We start from the raw sequence: 17108 nt of genomic DNA, 5'->3' as shown, positions 1-17108 counted from the left end.
CACCAAATTGCACTGAGCTGTGTGTGCACTATAGGCTTCTGTTCCAAAGCCGGACCTTTCAAATAAACAGATCCAACAAATATGCAGTGATATATCAAAATGGTGTGAACACACCTTCCTGTTGGCCTAATGATCATGTTTCTGGGATCTGCTTGGTGAAATCCAACTTTTGCAGGTCCATGCTGTGAGGTGTGACATACCAGTACTTTATGATTGCCAAAGGTGTGGTGGTTTCCTCAGGCTCTGCCTCAGGATGTCTGTTTTCTGCCACCCATAAACATTAACTGTAGTCATACAAGTCAAATTTTTCGGTTTTATGCTAACATGTAATGAAATAAATAAATAATTATTACACATCGTCAGGTCAGGACAAGCTTGCTTCTAAAGCCTGGCCGGGCAGGTAAATTCTTTACCTCTGGAAATTGTGTAGGCCTATATACCTGGGAATTGATGTGGGCTTTGACAAACACACTTTACCATTTAAATTTAAAATTAAGTTATTTTAAGCATTGATATATACTATTGCGAAAATCGCTTTACATTCGAAAAGGTAGGACAAATATAAATATGTACCGTTAGGTCAAATAAATTGCACCTGTAAAGGTGTGTGGAAGAAAAAGTAGGTCAAACACGCTATGGCCGTTTACATTGTTGAAGGATGACGGGTTTGAACGGAATTGGCCTGCTTCCGGAAGTCTCACAAACAATGTTCGGAATGTGAAATTATGAATACACAGTAGTGTATTATTTTCTCATTTTGTGAACACTGAACTCCTGAGTGAATGATGACGTAGTGGGAAAGAATGGCAGGTGCAAGAATAAAGTAAGTAGATCAACAAATTTACCTTTTGACTGACAGTGATCAAATGGTTAAAAAAAATCATTGAAATTACAACAACAACATGGTATGCTGGGTTATTTATGAAAGAAGATGTGGTGAATTGGCACACGTTAGGTAATTTTTGTGTAAAAAGTACTGAAGTAGACAAAGATTAAGAGTAGACTTTGTGGGCATTGCTAAAAAGAATCTAAGAACTTATATCGAGGTCGGAATGTCAAAAGCCATTGATCAGTAAAACAGAAAACATGACCACGCAGCTAACCTTAAATGTGAGGTGTACTGATTTTGTCATCTGTCAACACGAAGGCAGAATAGAAGGAATGGTTTGCCTGGTCACTCGAGCAAAAATACTATATCCAAAGGTTTTAAGTCAAGGCTTGCATGTATCGTCAGGGCAGTCGTCGCATTATTCACGTTTTCTCTGGTGGCCTCAGATACAATGCGGATTTTGAATTTTAGATGCGTCAAGATTGCACATCACGATTTTGAGAGAGAAAAGCCAGCACTTGATCAGATTTTCTGCACACAACCAGTCTAAAATGGATTGAAACCTGTAACATGATTGAAATAATACTGTTCTGTGTGCAGTCATTTTTAGAGTGGATGTAAGGGACTTTAACATACTGAATTTAAAGGCCTACTGGTACTTAACAAAGCAAAGTGTTTTGCAGAGTGGACTGACTAAATTTTGCAGTTCAGTGCTTAAATGATGTGGTTGATCTCGAAGAAAGACTGGTGAAATAATAATAATGTGCATGTATGCATGTAAAGAAATGAAACCAGCCAGGCACTCACACACTCCGTGTTTCCACCAGAACTAAGGCCCAAATTCCAATAGCTAGTTGTTTGTCTCACTCAGTACTGTTTTTTTGTTTTTGTCGTTTCCACTAGAACTCGTGCTGAAATCCCAGGAGCCAGTTATGTGTCCAGCGCTATCCTGGCGGCGCGTGTGGAGAGTGTTTCCCACAACACAGCCACTCTGTTTAATCTAATCAAACCTGTGCCTGGTGACTCACAAAGATTCCAGTCCAATGAAGGCATTGTCAATGTGGTCCCCAGGGGAAGGTAGGTCTGGGGCTATACTAAAGGATACTTGGACTATTTATTTACTGTAAATGAATGAAAACTTCGCCCAAGAAAGTGAGTTTTTAGAAGCAAATAAATGTCTTATGGTGGTGTAACTTATATATTTTCAGTAGAATATCAAAAACCTTAAAACCAAGCATAGAGAAAAGCACCAACCAAACTAATAAATTAATTGATGATTGTGTATATAAATTTTGAAAAGTGTATATTAAATAGCCCAGGTGAGACACGGTTCCATTTATGCAAGAAACTTGGGTTTCCTACCTATCGATTCAAATGTCTTATGAATAGAAATATTTTTTTTTTTTTTTTTTTCATCTTTTGTGAATTACATGTATGTCGCACTTTGTCACAAATGGCATGTGGATTACTGGTTTGGAATTACAGTGAACTAAACTCACATGCTTTTGATTGTGTTGCAGAATATATCGCTTGGAAACATTGAGTGAATTGGATACGTTTAAGGTGGAGCTACTGCGACGACCGACAGTGCTGCAGTGTCAGTTCAGGACTGGTACAGGGATGGCTGGCTGCCCTTACTTCCCAGCTTTTGACTGTAGACTTGGGACAACAGAAAGTAAGTCCCAGTGGGGAATGGTATTAGGGAAACACGGCACTATTCGAATACCACGTGATATGGAACAGACATGTCGCTAGCACAAAATTTTAAAACTCGCAGTACTGTACTGCTATCACATGGCACATAGCAACTGTACATTTCCCTTTTCACATGTTTGCAAGATATCTATTAAGGTATAATCCTAGAGCATTACTCTGTGTAGACTGAAAATAATTTTTTCTGAAGCCGTGAAATTGAGCAGTCCAACCAGTGTAGTTTTGCCTACAAAATTAAATTAAAAATTTGCATAAATTGCACCGAATGTTGATCTTTTGTATGAGGGATAAGGTTGAGGAAGTATGGTATTGTACAGTCACTGTGTTGTATGGGGCAGAAGAATCTCTGCACAGAAACAGATTGTTTGAAATACGGTAAATGACCAGAAGTTCTGCCCTGGGACTCGGAAAGTGTATCCCAGGATTCATTGCATTGATTGTGGTTGTTACTGACTGAGCACCGGGATCATCAAGGGATGTCGGGATTCATTGGACAGTTCAAGAATGTAATGAACAAGTTCACGCTCCAGTGAGCAGTTAGTCTGTGCTCCTACCACCAACAGTTCATGTTTTCCTCAATTTTAATCGTAATGATTTTAGTACATGCACTTCGCAACAGGTTGATTGTTTTATTATCATTATTCTGTGATTTAGGACAAAACTCTGTGGAGATTGATGGTAATTACCCGGTAGCTTTACGCATGAGGAGTGTCATGTCAAATATCCGTTTTTAAACTGCAGGGCTCTTGGTATACAAAGCTGTAGCAGGATTTAGCATACTGCGCATTGATATTTGCCAACTAGGCCCAAAAGCAGATGAGATGATGTCAAATTGCGATCAAAGTGACACCTACACATGCTTTTGCGCCGCTGCAGCGAAACATCTCTTGTTCATTCTGGGGTAATTGAAAAAACTGTCAACTTCCGCCTATATTTTGTAAACACTAATTTACCCAATTTCTGAATAGTTGATTGAGTCCCCTTCGATAAAATTAACAGGGATTGGTTTTATCTACATGTAGATACAAACCACTTACAATCGCAGGACTAGAAATTTCCACGTGTCTACCCATAGATCACACAAACTGTGTGATCACACAAACTTTTACTGACAAAAGGCAAAACCATAATCTTATCTGTCACTGGCAACACTTAAATCACATTGGGTCAAATCTGTATACAGGAAATCAGAAAACATTATAAGATTTATAAAGCATGAACTCCTAATGCGATAACAACTCAAACAAATACTGTCTCCCTCTACACCGGGCTCGCACACAGTGCCACCAAAAAGGTGTAAATCTAAATAGTCTTAGTCGGAAGCCTTCCATGGGGTATGTTTTCTGTGTTTAATGGGAGGTTCGTGATATAAAAACACAGAATAAGGAATTCATCTGCAACATTAGGACAGTTCCGACTGTAAAGAAATGAAATGTGCATGTAGACTAATCGACATACTAAATCGGAATTACATGGATACAGGAAGCTGATAACAGATATTTCTCAGTGGGATTTGTTATTAGCTGAAATATAGTTGTGCTGTTATTTGTTGTATAATGAGGGTTCTCAGCAGACACCTGTTCACCAGGTAATGGTGTGAGGTGACTTCCAGGCCTAACCCGAATACTCCTTGTGCATGTACATTCCTTCTTTGGTGCGGTCATGCTTTCAGGCAGTGTTTGGAATTTAAAGGTTTGTACAGACGTCACCTGTCTTAATACTTTCTTCAATCTCATTCATGGATGTATTTAAAGATGTACAGCGGGGCTTACTAGTCGTGAGACCTGCCACTGTCAGTGAGACACCTCACTGTCAGGGACTTGACCCCATGTGGCGAGGATTAGTAACCAGAACTACTAAGTGCCATGCAAGATAGTGAAACGGGCGCAGGGTGCTAAGCGCTCTCTTCTGTCATCTCGCCGCCCACGTGATTGTGCGAAAGTAAATAACAGTAACTCACATGCAAAACTTTAGGTCATGTCCCGTACAGTGGGTGCCATAGAGCTACTTTGCAATACTGGAAGGGTTATGGTTGTACTGCAGTTCTTGATTGTGTGTTATCAACATGAAATTTCCACATTCTACTGCTTAAGTTTTGGACATCTCTGATCAGTACTGCACAGCTGAAAGTTGTACATTACCATCATAGCTTTGTTGACTGTCTTCAAGTCAAAAAGGACCGTAAAAAGGCTGAACATAGCTTAATCATTGCCCTTCTGATAATCATTTAAACCAGGTTCGTATTTTTCTAGCTAAGGCTCGTAAGTTACTCAAATCCAAGAGACGATCTTGTTGGCGGAACTTGGCTGCAGGCTTCAGATACAAACCCTCTATAATTCAGCAAAGTTTTGGAGAAACTAAGGTTAAATAGACGGATTATACATTTATATTCAATGACGAGTCAAATGATGGGCACAGGGTTGCATCTGTGGCTGTCATTGAACAGCTGGTGTCTTCTTTTCCTCTTTCACCCTCTTCTACCAGCCCTGATAGCACAGTTGGTAGAGCGTCCACTTCGAGAGGTGGTAGATCAAGAGTCAGTCCTAGGTTGGGCCACACCTTAGGCCTTAAAAGAGGAAGTTGTAACTTTTGCCCTAAATGGGCAAAACTCTCAAATGAAATTTCAATCAAATATTCTTAGATATATTCGTTGCCTTTGGTAGGGTAAATGAGACCTCCAGGTCCGTAATACACTGCACACTATTCTCCCTGTCATTGGCTATAAATCACACATGCTATGTCTAGAGATCGAGTAGTTTTAATGAGGGTGTCGGGCATTCTCGTCTAAGTCACAATTTTAATCTTGATTGGGGGGTGGGGGGGGGAGTTTACTGACCCACAGTGTGTTGGATGTGAAACGTATCAAACATGTCCTGGTTTGACTGTGTGGATGTTCAGCAAAGGTTCTATAGTCAACTTCATATATCATTTGTTTGACAGCATTGTTGGATATGCTGTCATAAAATACTTGAGGGCCATTGGCCTATATCATAAAATATAAACTTTAATTATTATTACAATGTATATATGTAGATAGAAATATATGTACATATTTGTTTTCTGTGACTACTTTAAAAACCTTGTGGTTTTTCCAGTGTTACATGTAACTGTTTTGATTTGTCTTATCTGCTTTTAAACATGTCCAAATGTTTATGTTTCGTGTTTGATGTTCACCATCATATCGGAAACCAATCACCGTCTCGTGTTTTCAACTTGTTGTCGCCCTCGATATGGCTGAAACATTGCGAGGTGGCGTTAAACCATAATCATTCATTCATTCATTCACAGCTTTGTTGGGTAATCCGTATCGTGACTATAGTTTAGCCTACTCAAACAATATTTCTCGTCGTGATATGACGGAAAAATTGTTAAGTATGAAGTTAAACCCCAAGCACGCGTTCATCCACTAATGCAAACAGTAATTCTGTTTACAAAAAACAGGCTGTTCTTAACAGGGCATATGTCGCCCCCACTAAAGCTCCCATTTTACAACACTCTTAGCAGTAGATGTACATAGACTTGTGGAAATATGGGAATGCATACAATCATTAGCCATGTTAACAGAAAAAAGGTTGTGGCAGTGTTTTCAGTTTTTCTGTTTTGAGCAGGTAGACATCTGTTTTGGCCAAATCTCCTGGTTTACATCATTTAATTCTTCATAATTGGGAAGGTCTGCCAGCTACATGCGGATGATCGTGGGTTTCCCCAAGGCTCTGCCCAGTTTCCTGCCACCATAATGCTGGCGTATAAGTGAAATATTCTTGAGTACAGCGTAAAACACCAATGAAATAAATGAATAAAATTTAATTCTTTGTCACGTAGTTGCATTTCTAGGGCAGACTAATAAAAAAAATAGTGAAAGTCTTTTGAGGTGTGAGTGGTAGTTTATTTTTTTTTTTTTCATCCAGTTGTCACGATATAGCTGAACTATTGCAGAAATGGTATTAACCTTTGTCCATTCCTTAATTTTTCATCTCTTGTCTGTCTCAGTTGTATATTTATTATTTGTTTTATTCCTTTCAGGTGATTGGCTGATCATGCTGAATCAGTTACATCCAAAGATTCTCAGTCGTTATCAGATGGGCATTGATATGATTCGCAAAGCCATGGTTCATGAAGTACCCTGTGTCCTGCAAGTATGTTCACATATTCCCTCATCAGGTCTGCCAATCAGCCCATGACCAGTAAGGTCCCAGGTTCAAATCCAGCTCCAGCTCATTTGCCCGAAGCTTTAAGTTGTGAGATTTGTCAGGTGCCTGGTGAAAGGTGATAATTAACTGCAGCACTCAGATTTTCCTTCACCAACAAGCTGAACAATTGTTGTTTGAGTGAAAGATTTTCCAGTTAAATAAAAAAATATCTCTCCATTTGTTAGAAAAGATTTGCTGTGTTTGGATTTTCTTTTTTCAGATAAGTCTGGCATTTAGTCTTTTAGTTAAACTAAAAATTGTTAAGTTATGAATACACACAGATACAACTGACCATTTCCTCAATGTTCTGCATTATAATTCAACATTTGAATAACGGTGTCTTTTGTTTTATTACCTCTGTAGCCTTCTTGATATTTAGTTGTCACATTCAGTAAAAAAAAATGTTGTCAGTATAGCATTCATGTTGTTTAAATCGTAACGCATTACCAGTTATGATTTTGTTTACATTGCAGTTTAATTTCAACGAGCGTCTGCGGGACTTGATGGTGTCTCTGGTCGGACCCTCAGCAGAGAATCATTCGTATTTTAACTGTGATTTTGCGGAGATGTTGGTGATATACAGCGGGAAGTCATCACGAGTGTCGGACCCCAAAAATATCGCTGTAAGTTATTCTGGGGCAATAGTCCCATCTCACCTGCGCCATTTCTATATTAGAATATTATATATATAAGACCTAATACATGGGAAGATCTGCCAGCAGTCTGTGGATGGTTGTGGGTTTGGCCCGGGTTCTGCCTGGCTTCCTCCCACCATAATGCTGGCCGCTGTGGTATAAGTGAATTATTCTTGAGTACGGCGTAAAACACCAATGAATTGATAAATATATATTGTATGACCTAAAGTTTCATCCAGTGTTGAGAATAAGATTCATTTAGAGTGCAAAACTTGTGAATATATTTAGTACCTTAGAATAGGGGAGTTTCAAGTTCAAACTTTTTTGTCAGTGGAGGTAGAAAAAGCCCAGCTGTATCATGTGACCTGTCAAAATGTTAGGCAACTATTTTTTATCACATTCACTGTACCATGGGCATCTAAGATAATTGTCATAAAAAGTAATTTAGAGCAGAAGAATGGTGGAGAAAATTGAGAATCTGAACATTTGTGAACTTGTAAAGTTCCTAAAGGAAGAAGCTGACATTTGTTCCTCTGGAAAAGGGTGAGACTGGGGATCAGTAAATTAATTTCAAGAAAGTTTGCCTAACATTTTTCACAAGTCACATGACACAGTAGGACTCTTTTCACGTTTGACAACAAAACAGTTTCAACTCCTAACTCCCCTATTTATCAGATTTATGTCTGATTTTCAGAAAAGTCGGGAGATAATGTTCAACTTTGATGATATCTCCAATAATGATGTGCTACTGCAGACAGCTGAGAAAGGGGCAGAGATTCAAATAGGATCGCCACAAACAGAAGGTACAGTTCATTTATTTACATTCTCCTTTACATTACGTCACCATTTGTCACCAGGGAAACTGATCGCTGTGAGGTGTGTAAGAATATTAATTATTCTCAAAAAATCTAAACCAGATAATTTTGTTTACTTGTATCTCTGAAATATAGTTTGGTTAAAGTTTTTGACCAGTCATAGGGTTGCAGTGGGCGCCTAGAGTACACAGATAGTCTATCATTGGTAGACTATCATTTACCTCATTTCTCAACATTTTGCTCAGATATTCTAGGGTTGAAGCTGCCTCCTATAGTATATGGATTGTCAAATGTAGTCTGCGATTTGGATATGAAAGACCTCTGTGGTAAAGTTGTGTCTTTTACCACCACAATGATTTACAACTCCATAACATATGATGTCATTGCTCTGCAATCCTTACACATGTCATAAACAGTCATAGTTGTGACAGTGTAATAATTTTGGTCTTTCTTGTTGATTTATTTGGCAAGATCTTAGCGCTGTATAATTAGAGGATAATGTCTGTGTATGACAGTGTCAATCAGTCTACTTTTTGGAGGGTTTAGAGGTCAGTATTTGAATGTATCACAGTTTTACCAACTGTGAGCTATCGGTGTTCTGTGAATGCCTTGTTACTTGATATCTCATCATTTTATTTTGCCGTCATCAAGAGAACTTGTGGATTACAATATAATGATACACGTAAGCAAAACATGAAGACCTCACTGATTAAGGGATCTAAGGTGTTGTGGTTAAAAACCATTTGCCCCTGGCAACTGAGGTTTCTTGTTCAATAGGGAACATTGCTCACCTGAAACAATTCAGTGCAAGCAGTATTCTCTTTTGTCCTTTTTTTGTGAATATGTTGCTGTATTATTGTAGTCAAAAGGTAGAAACGTAGTTCACAAGTACTGCAACAAAACAACAGAAAAAAACGATGTGTTTTAAGACAGCTCGGAACTGATTTGTGTGGGCAGAAATTTTTGCTTTTTGTCAGGTTTTTGTTGATGTGGAGTTTGTATTGATATTTGTCAGGTACATTGCAGTAGTTTGCTCTTGGTACATGGAGTGGCCAATCATAATCAATGGAGTTACCTGTTTGAGATTGATAAGCTTGTTGTTACATGTCATTCTACCATGCAGCGAGGTCTGCGAGGGATACTAAGTAGGGTCAGTTTGTCTGTCAGGGGCTTGTCTTGACAGTTTGTGCACAGGTTCAATTTGTAGAAACTCATGCTGGCTTCCTCTCCAGCTGTAAGTGGGAAGGTCTGTCAGCAGCCTGCGGATGGTCGTGGGTTTCCCCCGGGCTCTGACCAATTTTCCTCCCGCCATGCTGGCTGCCATCGTATAAGTGAGATATTCCTGAGTACAGCGTAAAGTGCCAGTCAAATAAATAAAATGAATCAGTTTGTGGAACCTTCGATTAAGTTCTTTTTGTAGCTGGCAATTATTAAATGCAGAACTTCCCTGTGGCTTATAAATTGCAACCCTAATTTTATGTTGACAGGAGATCTGAAGCGATATTTACGAGGCTGGGAATTCTCACTGAGTGAAGACCCCTCTTTGGAGCCTCGCAGTCGCTACAGCTACGCCACAGCTGGCCGCATGTTTTATGACCTTCAGCGAACAGATGACATAGCCGAGAGCGAGATGTAACCCCCTCAGGAATGGTTGAAACCAACAACAGTCAAAGTATCTAAATCTTCTTATGTCTGGTTAAATCGTTGATCTACACAAGTGTCACATGTTCTTCACATGCTGATGTGACTTTGTCACATTCTCAGAGCTGTTTCATAACCTGTTTCTGATGCATCCTATTACTCTAAATCGACTTAAGCCTGTAAATTCTTAATTTTCCTCTGTCTTAATTTCTTAATTTGCTTCTTTTTTTTATTTTGGTATCACCTACATGTACATGTATGTACTGACATGTGTAGTATGCATTGCGCGTCTTTTTGTGCCGCAACCAGACTTACCTACCCTGTCCTTGGAAAATGCAGGGATGTTAAATTTCAATTATTTTATTATTAAGATTGAAAGTCACAATTTTCATGTGATGGTGATGGTCCAGGCACTTTTGCTCCTCCAAGCTGCTGTGTTAATTATTATTGTGTCATCAAATCCTCATACTTATGATTTGTAATGACCACTGATGTTATGGAGGTGAATTTGAAAAAAAAAAAGCAATTTGTACAGATGGATAATTACCAATACAGTACATCATCCTTATAATATTCATTCTGAAATGCTTCTTAAGTTTCAATATTGAGTCTCTACGCATCAATTCTAACAGTAATATTGAACTTTGTATTTTAGCCTTGCAGAAAGTAAATTTTGGCACCAATTATATTACTGTAAACTCTATGCATTCTGTATACATTTATTGTTAAACTGTTATTAAATAGTTTTCCCTAGTGTAGTCATAATGATGATAATATATAAACTGCCGGTACTAATCTTCATTTTTAAACGATGTTAAGCTTTTTTTTTTTTTTGAGCTTCATATTTTATCATTTGTTTTGGCTCAGGCATCGAGGTTTGCAAAGTGAAAGCAGCCTATCTCACTTCTATGAATATGAGTAATATTAACATTTGCAAGCCAGGTGGAAAAGCAGAAACGATGAGGACATCCTTGTATATGAACAGAAACCTTAACAAATTGGGTCAGAATTCAGAGGTCAGAATTTTTAATTCCAGTTTAATGTCTTAATGCTCCTAAATTTCAGTTCCAGAAGCCTTGTTGTCCCCACCACATAGAACCTTAGGGATCAAATTGCAGCCCCTGAAGATGATAGGCTTCTGTGACAAAATTTCGCGTTTCAACCCCTGTCTTTATACTGTGGAATTAATGATGTTTTGAAGCCTGTGCTTCACCGATCAGACGCTGACTTTATTGATCTTGAGCATGACATTGAAATGTTGATTATCGCAGACAAAGATGGTAAAGAAGCCATACCTCAGTTACACAAAGCCATGGATGATAATTTAGAAGTAATAATATGTTTTCCCGTGAAGATTTAAATAGTCATGACCTAGTTTTTGACTGACATTATCATTGAGACAGTGTTTTGCCATGGTGAGTGGGTTAACTGTTACAGACCACTGGGTTTGGACTAAACTGGAAGTGTGGGGGAGCAAGTTGGGCACATTCGCACCATGGCTAGTACCTTTAGCCAACAGTGCCATTAAATTCCTGCCAAGTCAATTTAAAAAGGATCATCTTTAAAATACTGATTTCATAATCAACAAAAAATGTAAAAAAAAAAGAAAAAAAATGTATTTGAATGGTAAGAGCATGTGTAATAAAGCAACTGTACAGTTTGATATCATTGGTACAGGCAGTACCACATAACAATCATAGGGCATAGGCAGCTAACACTAGATGAATTTTATTCATAGCTTTTTGTGGTGCTTTTCAAATTCAGTAGATGATCAAGGGAAGAATGTTATGACCGTATACAGGTAGTGACTTCATCATTAGATACATTTGTAAACATGTATGTAAAAACAAAAGAAGTTATTCATATACAGGCTAAAAATTTATAGGCATATATTTATATATGTTTCCAATATATTGGTTCTTTTTCAATATTCTAATTTTATAATATCTTAAGAGTTAAGGTCGGGTGCAAATAAAATATTTTCTGGGGAGACAAAAATTAGTATGTCTGTTTATAATCACAAAGTCAGAGTGTAAGACATCTTTCAGGTATGAGCAAAATCTTTGTGTAGGTGTCAGCAGCTGGCTCAGAATACAGTTATACATTTCTACAAATCTATTCAATTTATTTTTCAGTTGGGTAAATGTTTAGATGATTTTGAGTAGAGTTTTCCTGTTTAGAAAGAAAAGAAATCCTCAAGAAGCATAGCACATTTGTTTTATATCTGCATATCTCTGCCTTTCTGTAAGATAACAATTTTATGGCCCCAAAACATGTACTTTATTAGGTGCGGATTTATTTATTTTTTTATGGCATGGCTGGTTAATGTGATCTTCCTGTATTTTTAGCTCTTGTGTAAATGTGGCTTTTACTTGGGTAGAATTCTGCTCAATTTATGTAATTTTAAGGGTTTCCACACTTTTGAACATTTTTTTTTTTTTTTTGTTTTTGGACATTGTTTACTACTGTCTCTTCCATCTTGGACATTTATAAGTCTTAATGGCTCTTCATTTTTTACGCAAATACTGCTACACTTATCACCAAATGTATTCCCAGTAATATGATAAGACATGTTATTTACTGGCCATTTGGATGAAAGGGAAAATGACTTTCTTGCATTTGTCTATACTTTGTCATTGTCAACATTAATCATTAGGCAAATGGATACCATTTTGATGGGATTGGTGAGTAGTTTGTTTATTAAACCCTTTTTACCTCCAGATCCAGTCAGTGTGATAGATTGTTGGGGAAATGTTCCTATATCGTGTTGAACAACATTCCATCCAGTAAACCAGGCTTTTTTAAGTGATGTTTTTTCACCATTCGGGCGTTGTAGATGTGATCAAATTTCAAGAAGATTTACGTGTTCATTTCAGAATCTTTAAAGAAAAACTGTCCAATTTTTATACTTAAAAAGCATGGCATTTCCACAAAAGTCTGTGGTATTTTTGGAATTTGTAGAAAATCTTTACCACATCATTGTTGTCAGCTTTGGAATGGACTATGTTGTGACAACAAGGAAAAAATGTACACAAAATTAAGTGCTCAAATTTGACCAATGTGGACTGGTGTGATTTTATACAATAATGTTTTTTGAAACTTGAGAACATGTAGTCTAATGTATGGAATTAAATGAGTTAGTTAACACATTCTTATGTTTGCATCTTGTACTGGAATTCCTACATGACCAAACTGCGAAGAGAGAGTAAAGAGATCAACTTCTCAAATATTGATGTTCTTGAAAGACGTGCTACGGTCAACATTTCCAGTTCTTGAAGAAATACTTAGGAGGTATAGTGCCTGAAGACAGAGTAGCGTTTTAAGGTGAGATGTGCCTTAAATACACATATGTTGTATACAGTGTACAAGTAGGCCAGATGTACAGCCTTAAATACACATACGTTGTATACAGTGTCCATGTAGGCCAGATGTACAGCCTTAAATACACATACGTTGTATACAGTGTACCTGTAGGCCAGATGTACAGTCTTAAATACACATACGTTGTATACAGTGTCCATGTAGGCCAGATGTACAGCCTTAAATACACGTATGTTGTATACAGTGTACCTGTAGGCCAGATGTACTGTAGGCCTTAAATACACATACGTTGTATACAGTGTCCATGTAGGCCAGATGTACAGCCTTAAATACACATGTTGTATACAGTGTACATGTAGGCCAGATGTACAGCCTTAAATACACATACGTTGTATACAGTGTCCATGTAGGCCAGATGTACAGCCTTAAATACACATACCTTGTATACAGTGTACCTGTAGGCCAGATGTACAGCCTTAAACACACGTATGTTGTATACAGTGTACCTGTAGGCCAGATGTACAGCCTTAAATACACATACGTAGTGTACATGTAGGCCAGATGTACAGTTTCTTTATGTGTCATATATCGTCAGGGATTTCAAGGGCTGCCAACAAAATGTAATGGAACGCGCAAAAACATACATGTACCACACACCACACGATGGGCCTTGTACATGCATGTATTTGTGAGACCATTAAATAAGGCTTTCCTTACCTCCTTTGACTAAAGATTGACCTGGTGATTGTAGTTATATTTGATTGTAAAAAATTTTTCATTTTGCTGGTAATTTATCAGGGAAAATATCACCTGTATATATATCTTTCCAAGGTTATTTTGAGATGAACTGATTGTATCATTTATTGTAGAAGTCATGCTTTAATAAATTTGCTGTAGCTTTTTCACGCATAAATGTATAGGCCTACATGTATATACAGTATTTCTATATATATTATTATATGTATATATATATATATACATATCATTTTGTCAACTATCAGCCAGGTTTTATACAGTGAATACATTTTGTTTCCAGTGGTTTTCCAAGGCCTTATAAGAAATAGCTTTTTTCCCCTCACCATCATTCTTGACTATCTGGATCATGTGTATTTTTTTTTTTATATATTTTTTAATTTTCAAGTTTTTGCAGATAAAACCATTTTCAGTGGGGTTTTTTTTGACTGGAACAGACTGAGTTCAGCTTCACTCAGGTGTTTTAATAGATGACAAGAGATAGATTTTACCAAACTTCTAAAATGTACGCTCAACACATAACACATTTCTTGTTCTTTCTTTATTTTTAAGTGCTGTTAAATAATAAAATTTTTCAGAAAATGCCCAGATTTTGCATGTGGAAAATGATGGGAAATAAGTCATTGGTTTATGTGGCCTTAAAGGGATAGAGAATCATTGCTGATTGGCTGGTGTGAGAGGTTGGCAAGTCCAGACTGTGCCTCAAGCTGAATTTGAGGTACGGTACATTTGTTCAAGCGTAACCAAGGCTGCAAGGTTCAACCCAGGAAACCCTGTCTCCACTGCCCACCAATCAGCATCGATTCTGTATCCCTTTGAAGTTAGGAATATTGATAACTGAAATATAAAGCTTTCATTGATATACATGTATCCTAGGGTTGTGGTTTTGTCAAAATGTGATTCTCATTGTTTCTGTACCATACTGATCGTTATAAAGTTTGAAATCATATATTTTACTTGTTATTTTGGCTGTCCATGTTTTAAAGGTAATTCTTATGGTTTTGCAAGCATATTTTAGTCACGCTCCATTGATTCGTTCATGTATATGATTTGACAAATGATGGCCATTCAGAGATATACAATAAACAGTTTTCTATTTTTTGGAATGACTTCTGAATATTTCTTGTATCAGTGATGCTTTTCCATTTTGAAATAAATCATTGGTGCAGACTTTCGGCACCTCACACTCTTCACCAACTGGGTGCCTTAGTCTTTAGATTTCACCTCCATTACTGGTGAGGTGTGGTGTTCAATGGTAACTCTTCCTCTCCGATCATATGCTTGAAGGTCTGTCAGCACCCTGCAGATGGTTGTGGGTTTCCCTCAGTCGCTGACCGGTTTCCTCCCACCATAATGTTGGCCACTGTCATACAAGTGAAACATTTCTTAAGAGGTCAAATGCATTCTCGCTCATGGAATTTTTTTCATATTTATCTCTTTCCATAGCTCTCGGTCTGGAGGCAGGGAATGGTGGTAATAAGTGGTCAACGGGACTGTCTCATATAGTTGTACATGAAGTTGACGGGAGACCTATGACGCTTTACGAGTATAACACGCTTATCTATTTATTATGTGTCAAGCGGATGGTCGTGGGTTCCCTCGTGCTCTGCCAAGTTTCCTCCCGCCATAATGTTGGCCGCCGTCTTATAAGTGGAATATACTTCCTACAGCGTAAAACACCAATCAAATAAATATTACGACCCCACCCCTTCTTCAGGATTTAAATTTGGGGCCAACCAACCGACCCCATATGACAGACTGATACATATATTATCTTAAGTAGGTTAAATGGTGTCCAAGTTAAACGTGTAGAATTTTTCAACTCACGTGCTGTTTGGGGTTACGTACATAGAGAATTCGACCACATAAACTTCATAAGAGCATCTTTTTCCATATTGTTGGTTTTAAGTTCCCCTCAAACGCTGAAAGAAATTACTCCTTTCCAGACCCAGACCCCAATTTTCCTGCCGAGAGATGTAGCAATTAATTTGTTCGCAGGATACAATGTGTGTAATGCACTTTCAAATCTTTAAGCTAGTGCAGGTATAAATTTCTTTCGTTATATTCATATGACATGAGCTCATAACAAAAATGTTGTTGTTTAGCATGCTGTAAAAGGATAGAAATGCACGAAAAAGTTTACCTCAAATCCCGAAAACAGATCGTCAACTTGCACTCGTTAACCTGGTCGGGTGAATGCCCCATGTCAAAAGAGAGGACGTCAAACAAATGACTGACAAACAACAAGCTTAATAAGACGGATAAACAATTAGATAAATAAACAATATTGTAAGGAGCTGTTTTCGTGATTTAGTTATATTTTGGAAAGGTGTTCTACTACGCCGAACACTGCGCTTTAATTAGACAGAAGTTAAGTTTATCTCTGCATGAAATCAGAGTACAACGTTCCTCTTCGACAATGTCTGAAATTACCACAAATAAGACACTAGGCTTATAGTGTTTGCCACATGTATAGTCCGCTACATATATGATGTGGCTGGGTGGAACGCCATTTCTGGTTTCTTCGGCATAATACATATCCCAGTGTGTGAATTTCAAATAACGTTTTCCTACAAAGTTAGAGATATACATACAGTTTGTTTGTTTGTCCACCAAGCGTAATATCAGATGTAAAAATGTGAGTTAAAGGGATGGTAGGTATAATGTTTTCAATCGGCTTGTTCTGTTCCACTGAAACGTAGGTATGTCATTAAACAGGATTACAATAATGGTGAAAAGCATGGTGCACAGTCGAAAAAATAACCTAATGGAATCTACATAGATTGCATTTGAATACTGAATAGGATACTACGTTGAATAAAAACAGAAACCATTCTAGCGTTATCCAGACAACAGACTGTTAAAATCAACAAACTATTTATTTTGTTTTTTTTTTAGTGTACACCTTTCCAATGGTGGACACAGGATTGAATTTCCAGCATAGGCTACATATCATGGATAACTTTGTCAGTTTGTTTGATAAAGGAGATATAATGTATTATATAAACAAACAGCATGAGTGGATACATTTAAGTGAATCGGTAATGCAGTTTATTCCGTTCGCGCACATATATGCTTTCATTAAATGTTTGTCCCATTCCGCCGCTAGCAAAGGGACTTCGACCTGAAGTCTCTCAACACACGTTGCCCTGATATAACGCTCTGCATGACTAATACTGTTTATTATCCCTGTACAGTCTAGGCTTTTATA

The 17108-nt window shown here is 37.6% G+C and overlaps 1 protein-coding gene across 1 annotated transcript; it reads left to right on the top strand.

The window, feature by feature from the left end:
* The first annotated feature begins 681 nt into the window (after positions 1-681).
* LOC135477474 (uncharacterized) lies at positions 682-14998 on the top strand. The gene is made up of 7 exons (XM_064757591.1): positions 682-823; positions 1733-1906; positions 2350-2504; positions 6566-6678; positions 7206-7355; positions 8062-8170; positions 9670-14998. Exons 1-7 carry the CDS (start codon positions 804-806, stop codon positions 9816-9818), a joined length of 870 nt encoding a protein of 289 aa, XP_064613661.1. The 5' UTR covers positions 682-803; the 3' UTR covers positions 9819-14998.
* Positions 14999-17108: the final 2110 nt, after the last annotated feature.

The sequence above is a fragment of the Liolophura sinensis genome, chromosome 11 (genome assembly GCF_032854445.1).
Source record: "Liolophura sinensis isolate JHLJ2023 chromosome 11, CUHK_Ljap_v2, whole genome shotgun sequence".
NCBI lineage: Eukaryota > Metazoa > Mollusca > Polyplacophora > Chitonida > Chitonidae > Liolophura > Liolophura sinensis.
Note: the sequence above shows the minus strand (reverse complement) of the source record. Positions and strands in the feature narration are given on the sequence as shown.

Bases quoted from the DNA above. Each gene is read 5' to 3' on its own strand.
- LOC135477474 (XM_064757591.1), top strand. From the start codon at position 804: ATGGCAGGTGCAAGAATAAA. The intron at 824-1,732 runs GTAAGTAGATCA...CGTTTCCACTAG, and splicing joins ATGGCAGGTGCAAGAATAAA to AACTCGTGCTGAAATCCCAG. The intron at 2,505-6,565 runs GTAAGTCCCAGT...TATTCCTTTCAG, and splicing joins TAGACTTGGGACAACAGAAA to GTGATTGGCTGATCATGCTG.